We start from the raw sequence: 9,617 nt of genomic DNA, 5'->3' as shown, positions 1-9,617 counted from the left end.
AGCCAACAATGGGCATACCCGGGGCCCAGAGCTGAAGAGGGGGCCCACATAAGGCTGTACATAAGAAATCCATGGGGGTGAGGGGGCTGTATCTAAAGAATCTATAGGAGGCGAGTGCGCCTTTGTTTAAAATAACCGTGAGAGGGGTGTTTGGGGTGATAAACTAGGGGAACAGAAGACTGTTTTAGTTTCTGAATTTTTAATGCTGCCACGTGAGTGCACTGCAAAGGGGCCCACTGAGGCTCTGTGACCCCAGGGCCTACTGAAACCTGGAGCCGACCCTGATAAGACTGCCTGACAATGAATATGTACACGTCTGTAAAAGTGTGTATATGAATGGATGTGTATATACTGTATATGTGAAGTGAATAAGGTGTGTATGTGATGTAAGGTATGTATATACTGTATGTGTCTGTTAATATACTGCATGTGTGTATATGGTACTGTATCTATGTGTGTGTTTATGCTGTATGTGTGTATATGGTGTGCTAAAACAGTATGGGAATGCATATATGACAGTTTAGTTTATAATTGTGTGTGTATGAGTATAGAACTCAAGGCCGAGATGCCGAGATACGAGTATCAAGGCCACGGAAGAAGCCAAAGAGGGCGAAACCTAGGTCGGGCGACGTGTTAGACGCTTGCAAGAAGTTTTAAATTTGATACACGCAATTTTAATTTTTTTGTGAGTATATGAGAATTTTAAAAATTCTCATTGTACTATCTCTACAGTATAGGATTTCCGTTGGACGTCGGGCACGTGAGTGGGACGAGGTCTGCAGTGGAACCCAATACGGGAAAGGTACAGAGGAACAGGAGGAATTACTGAGGAACTCTTCAATTTCCAACCTACCATGGACGTGGTGAGAGTGTTATGTGGGACTGTGACATAAGGACATTTCAAAGAGTCGAGCACTAACATTTCTGTTTTTTGTATATTCTGTTGGCTAAATTCGGGAGCGTGCCACGTTAGTAGGTCCTCTGCTTTTAACACCTTCGTTCCGGATATCAAATTGTGTGTGATTTTTTTTTTTACATGTGTGTGATTGTATATTTGTGTGTACAAATATGTATGTTTTTTTAAGGGGATGAGGGGCCCCATTCAGAAGTCTGCTATGGGTCCCAGACTCTCCTAGTTACACCCCTGCAGCGGTGCATGTTTTAATATGTAATGGTACCTTTTGTCAATGGCTGCAGGTGGATTAAGCTTTCTCAGTACAAATACTTCCACTGAATGCTACTTAATCAACAAGGATCCATCTTCACTGGACACTCATGAAGAGGATAAAAGACTGCTATAGCTAGAATCTGTACATGCCATTTAGAAAATTAGGCTGTGTATATTGAGCAGCAGGATTAGATCTTTATAAGATAGAAATGAAGTGCTGATCCCCATAATTTAGAGGTAGGTAACATTCGGAATCGGCACAACTCTCCCTACCTCCTACACTCTATTTAATACCAAAGACCCCACCATAAACTGCTCTTATGCTACTGAGCTGGATCACTCTATGATTGGATAGAACTTGTTGATGAACCTGGCAGGAAGAATTAAGCCCCCCAATAGTGCTACCACCGGGTAAATGACTCTCTACTAGTTGACCACTGAAATCAATGTTCTGTTCCTGTAATGAATGATTGTGTCACATCCTCCTACAAATAAATAAGGGGGGCATAGACCTTAAATCAATGTCAGCTGAACCTGATGTGTACGTGGGTGTCATAAAATTCCCTAAATGGTAGATGTTTGGGAAATAAAGGATCGGACATGTTGGATTTCAGCTTACCTGACCCACTCTCTTTTATCATATATATGGAAGTTATGAACACATTAAGGTCCCTGTGAGGGTTTCCTAGACACTTGACTTTTCTCATCTTTCAGATCATTGGCTTGTTTCTTCTCTTTGTCCTACTATCTTGTCTCTGAGCATTAGCCATTTGTACCAGTGTCTCTTGACCCCAGGCCTGCCACTACCTATAACAGGACTTCCGGATGGAAGAAACCTAGTGACTGTCATGCAGTGAAGTCTGAAGATGTATAGCTATCATTGAAATACTTTGTGATTTGGTGACGATAATGGATCAGTCAACAGATTGTACATAGTGTCCTATTTACAGTCAGTTTGTTATAGAGCACGAGGGGCTGTGAAGATTGTTCTATCCACAGGCAGAACGTTATAGAGCAGGAGAAGCTAAGAATATTTTACATAGTGTTCAGGCAGAATGGTACATGGTGGCTCACATTTACTAAGGTCCTTCGCTAGTTTTCTGTCGGACTTTGCATGTTTCTTTCAGTGCAAACTGCTTGCAAAAGTATTTGAGAAGCGTCCGCGCCACATTTGTGTCGCATGGGACCGTTTTGTGCACTATCCTTCATGCTATACTAATTTCTGCACTAAAATGGGTGTTCTGGTGCTCAGTTGGACCATGGAACAAATTTATCGCACAAAGTCCAAAAGAAATCCGTTGCCGCCTATGTTAAAGGTGCACAAAAAAAAGTTGGGGCACTCTGTCGGGGCAGTGCAGAGGAAGCATGAAGAATGTGCGGCAGAAATCTTGAATCTGGCGCCCCCTGTACACTACACAGGCAAACTGCACATAGTGCTTTTTATTATATGTATTCATTTATATCCTGCTCTTGCTATCTTTAGGAGTCAATGGGTGATTCTATGCTGTGCTTGAGAGACATCAGGTTATGCACACTTACACAGGGAAAGATGTCAGTCGCTGATAGGACTACAACCTATGCTAAATCTGTGCCAAACAAAACACTACATCATTTTTTAACTTGACAATTTCCCACTAAAGACCGGCAGAGAATTCCTCTTCTCTTATTAATAAATCAGTGTGAACTCTGTATGTTGGGATCTGGTTCACTCTGGGTTTTGTGTGCAGGTAGCCTATGTGTTCCATAGGTTGTGGATGTGTATTCCAGTATAACATCTGCTTTGCTTTCTGTATGATCCCAGTAATAGTAGTGGTTGCTGGATCACTGTTATCCTGCTGCAGCTCATGGATATGTCTATGCAGCAATCTTCAGCCTCACTTGCAGAGCATTTCTCTCAGTCCTACAGTTGCCCCTTTAAGACTACCCCTCCCTTTTTGTCTAAGGGGTGTGAGTTGGGAGGAGATTGATGGTTGGGGATGCAGATTCATTATCATGCGAAGGGTTGGAGGAGGGAGAGAGAGATAGGAGGTAAAGAGGAGACAGAGCAGACACGGGAGGAGGAGGGTGCACTTCTGGATGTGGACTCACCCAGGGGATCCCACCGGATGACCAGAGCTGGATGCCGGGCGTGCACCTTGGCTGAGGCTGCAGGGGACTCACCTACCAGTGTCTCTGGGCACATTGAAGACGATCAGGGCATGCATGTGCTGAGGATCCTCAGAGGACACCACATCAGCGTCTTCTGCTGCTTCTAGACATGGGGAACATCTCCTCCAACATCTCCTCCTTCCAGTCTCTCCACATTGTCATGCTCGGCCTGGACTCTGCCGGGAAGACCACCGTATTATATCGGCTCAAGTTCAATGAGTTTGTCAACACGGTGCCCACCATCGGCTTCAACACGGAGAGGATACGGCTGAGCAATGGGGCGGCCAAGGGGATCAGCTGTCACTTCTGGGATGTGGGGGGTCAGGAGAAGCTGCGCCCCCTATGGAAGTCCTACAGCCGATGTACAGACGGGATCATCTATGTGGTGGACTCTGTGGACTCAGATCGGCTGGAGGAGGCTAAGACTGAGCTGCATAAAGTCACTAAGTTTGCAGAGAACCAGGGAACCCCACTTTTGGTCATTGCCAACAAACAGGATTTACCCAAATCCCTGGCAGTGGCTGAGATTGAAAGACAGCTGGCACTGCAAGAACTGAGCCCATCCACCCCTTACCATGTCCAGCCTGCCTGTGCCATCATTGGAGAGGGGCTCACAGAGGGCATGGATAAACTCTATGAGATGATCCTCAAGAGAAGGAAGACCCTCAAACAGAAAAAGAAGCAGCAGCGGTAACACTGGACAGGATGCCAACCAAAGATGCCCACCATGGTTATGGCCAGTGATCAGCTGCTCTTGGCTTGGCATTTCTTACAATCTCCTTGCACTGTGTGACAAGGGGTCATCAGAGTTTACCCCAGATGCAGGGCAGGACCCTGCCATTTAACCTCTTCTATGCTGAAGGCAAGAGCCCTGTCATTGCTGAGCAATATATGGCCCAGGCCTTCAGAGCCTCAATTTAATGGTGTACTGAAGTATATGGAGTGGCAGACCTGGCATTGGACTAGGTGACAAGTGTCCTCTTCCATATTGGACCTTATTTATCCGCCCGCCAAAAATAAGGAAACTTGAAGTTCATAAGTGTACAGTGTTGACATTCTAATCTGTGGACATGTCCTGGTGTCACTGCCTCCTGGGTGGTGAGGGGTCTGCAGGGGGTGCGTGTCTTTCTAGTGTCCATTTTTCCTTCCTCCTCTCTGCACTGTTTTTTCTCAATCTCAGCCACAGGCTACAGATGTTACATGAATTTTCTGCTACATTTCTGTGATTCCGTCTCACGATGAAGGGGGGGGGGCAGGTTTAGGGTGGGATCCATGGCTGGTATCATCTGGTGCCCATTTCTACTGCATGAGATTAATATGTGAGACTGCTAGAATTGCCTGTTTTCGATGTCTTTTCTAGCCTCCATATTATTTGCACTCCTTACTAAAAATGATTGTTGAATTTTAAATCTTTTCTTGTCTTTTTTGTTGGATTCTACTGTGTCTTAGCATTCATGGTGGGAGACCCACCTCATTTCAATGGGGATAAATAATACTCTTGTCTGTGTCTGCACAGATCTCACTCGCTACAGACTTGTATAGATAAGGTATTTTTATACCTACACCTCCCTGAACAGGTAGAGAATGATGAATTTTTGCATTTTGTTTTTGTATTTTTGTCATGAGTAGAGATGATAGAATTAATTTTCCCATCTCTAATCATGAGCCATTGATGACTATAGGAAGATAAGTCACTGCAGGGCAAGGATCCTCAACATTGTGAGCCATGTTTGTGCTCCATCTGCACAAATATCAATATTTTTAAGCACTTCCAGAAATATATACATATGAATTGATATATTTATATACAAAATGTGGAAATACACTGACACATCCTTGGACACAAACAAGGCCCTGCGGAGAACCCATCTGTGAGATCTTGAGTCATCGTCTACTGTAGCATTTGCTCTCAGCCATGGTCTGGGTGATGGATGCAGTGTGTTACGTATGTCTGGGTGCAGCTTGGTGGTCTGTCTGCAGCAGCCAGACTTGGCTTGGTCAAATTGTCTCTTGTCATATCTGCTGTGTCTTCATATGTTGAGACTTTGTCCAGGAAGGCGTTGTCAGTGGTCTGCCTGTTGTCCGCAGCCATATGTCCAGCTGTGTTTTTAGACTTTCAAGTGGGAAAGAATATGTTTTATTTAGCAGGCGGAATGACTGTGGAAGCAGCTGCTCGTTCTATATTGGAAAGCTGAGTCGGTTTTTCGATTGTGTGATTTATATAAAATCTTATAAAAATTTACTACACATTGCTGTCATTTTTATTAATTTTTCCCCCAAAAAATAAAAAAAACATACTTACATTTATGCACAGTCAGCGAAAGAAAAAGAGATGAGAGATATTTTGAAAAGGGAATTTCATATTTATGCATCTTATCATATGATGTTTTTCACAGGCGGCAGTAGAAAAATGCACCTTTTGTTTTTCCTAAAAGCCACAAGCTTCTCAGACACGTGGTACTTTTATGTGTCTAGCAAGTATCATGGCAGTAGGATTATTACCCTAGGAACTATTAATGTATAGCATTGCTGGGACAGACAACACTGTGATTTATCTTTTATTAAATTTGCAATATTTTGAAATCTTGGTTTTAAAAGGGAAAGGTCTTACAGAATTTGACCCGAGGACAAGACAATCACAATTATTGTTGAAATTTTATGTTGCTTTATCTACTTTGTGGCATGAATTCTGTCTACTACATTCAACATATTTAAAGTATAAATTCACTTAAAGAGGTTATCCAACTCCAAGAATTTTTTTTTTGAATACACGATGGAATGTCCACTTAGTTTCTGCAGTAGCTTTAAGGCCTTGTTCACACCCGTAATCTTCAGTCAACAACGGTACTAACAGAAGTCTAATGGACCTGTTAAAATGTCCATCGATTTTAACAGACTTCATTTTGTTTGTACGACTTCAATAAGGCTGCATTCACATGCAGCGTTTGATTTCAATAGACGCAACTTAAGTACAGCGCATATATGTCTATTCATATGGATTGTGTGAATGTAGCCTTTGGCTTCTGTTACTTATGGAAACAATAACGCTGCCGTTCCTGTCCAATTTTCTGCTCAAATAACGCAAGCGCCAATGTAAGTGGTGCAAACAGACACTAACAAAATCCATTAAAAATTGATATTTTAATGGATCCCGAAGAACTTCCATATGGAAGTATTTTGGTCTGAACGCAGGTGTGAACTGGGCCTAAGCGGAGATTATTCTGCAGCTGGGATACTATCTTCTACTGTACAGAATGGATAGATATACAAATTTCATATAAACTTATTATGTATATTATCCATACATAGCATTGCATAGGTGATAGTAAACATGCAGAAGATTGTAAACCCACAAACAAAATTGGTTTCCACTCTGGGTTTCATTTTTGTATCATGTGAAAGGGATTTGTATTTCTTCCATCCACTGTGCTGCTTATGTATACCACTGCAGGTTATCCGTAGATGATACCACCGACAGCAATTATGGACCATGTATTACGGTGCTGGTTACAATGGATGCACTGACTAACAACTGTTCTGAGATAGAACTTCTCCCTCCCTCTATCAGAATACTCAGGCCTTCAGTAGGTCTTATGTAGACGAATGTGAAACCAGGATGTGTGCTTATTTTCTAAATTCACAAGTACGGGCTCATTCACAAGACTGTGGCTTCTTAGGCCCCATGTATGAGCTGAGTGCCCAAGATGCAAAGTGTAACTTAGGTCCTATTCTTGCCTGTGTTTGCGGCTGGGGCAGTCCTTTTCAATTGTCATCGGTGCATGAACGGAGCTCACCCAATGATAACATGCAGGACACTAACCCAATGGTGACACGGGGGACACTAACAACGGACCTAGGGATAACTATACATCCTGTGTACAGCACTTAACCAGGGGCAAATAGGCTTAACAGGACTTAAAGTAGTTGCCTTGTTAGAGATTTGTTGTCCCAGCAGCAAGTTTGATGAAGCCTTTATTTACATAAAACATTCAATTTATTTTTGTTACATTATTGTCTGCCAAGAAAATGGTTTGTTATATTAATCCATATGCTGTAGTACATGCTTTATGCTAGAGAATGGACCAGACAGATTTAATCCAGCTATATACATTTGATGTATGTTCGGCCCAATCACATGGAGTCCTCCTGACTTTCCACTGATGGCGTCCTTTGGGAAAAACATTAGATTTCCATTGCCTGAACAATATGTTACCATGCAGAAAAGCCAAGTTTTCCACCGCTCCGTTCCATACACAAGTCAAGTGTGCATGTAAATGGGTAAGTTGGGTGTGATAGTGACATCTTTGTCAAGCAGGTAGGCCACTACTGTTTGTGTTTTAGACTCTGTTCATATTGGCATACTGCGGTTCTGTAAAGTTTTACAGTATTTCTGGTGGCAAGAACCTTATTGTACATCAATGGTTGTTACATACTTAATATATATTCCAACCTGCCCGCTTCTTCACATCACATTAAGCAAAACAAGAGCAGTATTTACTTTTTCACATTCTTACAAATCTAGATTTTTAAGGGGGCATTCCATACTATGTTTCTGTGGTGGAATGAACATTTAAAGGACACCTACCACCAGGATGAAAGACTTATGTAAATGAACATGAGGTGCTCCAGGCTCCATTAACACCTATGGATCCTGGAGCCCCTCAGGCTCATATGCATACAGTCCTTCATCCTCATGCCCTTTTAACCATGGTGGCTTGTCAGTACAGATAAGACCATTGTATGAGGCTAAAACACATATCACACCGTGGTGTTTTTTGATTTGAGGTGGCAAAATGGCTCAATATCCAATCCCAAAAAATAGTGAAACAACAGCGTTGATCACAACAGGGAAGAAGATACATATATTGCTATGACGTAAGGAATCTCGTCCATGGCACTGTGCTTGGTTCATGGAATACGACCAGCTTTCGACCAGTTTTCTGTCCACTTCATCAGCAGAAGGAGGTGGGTTGTTGTTGTATTAAGCAACACCTGAGCTCCCGAAGTTCTCTGTCACTATTCTGATTGGTTAAAACCCCTACTCACCGGTATTATTTAATACAGAATAGTGGAATCTTTGCTGTAGGCCATAGAATATATCTTCAGTTAGTATTTTAGGTGCTATTGCTATTTTGGGTGCTATTGTATGTATTCTTATTATTAGCTAGCCAACACTAACTATGGTCACTCCCAGCCTCTGGCCTCCTATGCAGGTGCCCGCAAACCACGGATCTCTTCCCTCTTTTTTCCAGTGTCTTCAGTATTTTTAAAGTTTCAGAGCTACATGTCCCCAAAAAATGTTCCATGTGTCTTCTGTATGTCATAAACTTTTATGGATCGACAAAATAAATGGATTGCAGGCAAATGTAGTTAGCAGCTTGTCCCAATCCCTTTGAGTATCACATGGATGACACTTGTGTTGCATCCATTTTTTTCCCCTTCCGAAAGACCTCTATGAGCTGCAAACATGTGCAACAATAGGACCTGCTCTGAGTCTTGAAGCTTGGGCAGTCAACCCAACATATGGATCCACAAACTGTTTACAATTTTTGCTGGTTTTATTGCCTATATATTACAATTGTCCCAAATTTCCAGTGGGATGTGTTGCCCGAAGGGTATGTCAGCCAAAATATAATGTTACATGTTCTTATATTGATGGTAAAGTCAATGGATGGCATGGTCATAGCAGGCCTCATTACAGTAGGTGGAGTGGAGTCAATCATAACAAGCTATCATGGCCAGATGGATGATGGAGTCCTCGCCACACTCCCTTTCTCAAAAGTGGCAAGGGTAGAGAAAAACCTGCATTTGTGCAGAACTTTTTAGTTAAATTGGAGGTGTAAAAGATGTAAACCAGTGGTTTTTGAGACTTTTTCTAAAAAAATAAGGTGTTAATAAATTTTCTGCAATGTATCTTCTACAATAAACAGACCAAACCTGGAAGTTGTTCTATATCATCGATTGCTTGGAACCACTCAAAATTCACTGCAAAAGGATATGCTCTGCATTTTTCGATCAAAGTCATGTGATATTTATTTGCTCTAGGCTTTTTCTTCCAATGTAAAGAATTTGTCTTCTTGTCAATTCTATGAGCGTGAAACCCTAAACCAGATTAGTCAAGCCCTGTTCACAGCACATTTGACGTAAACAGTTGTGGCATAGATCTATTTCTTTTTTTACCTATATGATTTTTTCATTTTTAAACATACATAAGGATTTGGACACAAAATAAGATACCTTTTTGTAATACATATTTATACATTACACATATAAGCCATTTATGATGTGTTTATCAGTCTCA

General features: G+C 41.9%; 1 protein-coding gene across 1 annotated transcript; it reads left to right on the top strand.

Moving 5' to 3' along the window:
* The first annotated feature begins 3,152 nt into the window (after positions 1-3,152).
* ARL4C (ARF like GTPase 4C) lies at positions 3,153-9,264 on the top strand. Its single transcript, XM_072121479.1, has one exon. It carries the CDS (start codon positions 3,426-3,428, stop codon positions 4,008-4,010), a length of 585 nt encoding a protein of 194 aa, XP_071977580.1. The 5' UTR covers positions 3,153-3,425; the 3' UTR covers positions 4,011-9,264.
* The last annotated feature ends 353 nt before the right edge of the window (positions 9,265-9,617 follow it).

This window comes from Engystomops pustulosus, chromosome 8 (genome assembly GCF_040894005.1).
Source record: "Engystomops pustulosus chromosome 8, aEngPut4.maternal, whole genome shotgun sequence".
Taxonomy (NCBI): Eukaryota; Metazoa; Chordata; class Amphibia; order Anura; family Leptodactylidae; genus Engystomops; species Engystomops pustulosus.
The sequence above is the reverse complement of the archived record's forward strand: the minus strand, read 5'-3'. Positions and strand labels throughout refer to the sequence as shown.

What these genes read in the sequence shown, in the direction of transcription:
- ARL4C (XM_072121479.1), top strand. Translation starts at nt 3,426, where the DNA reads ATGGGGAACATCTCCTCCAACATCTCCTCCTTCCAGTCTCTCCACATT.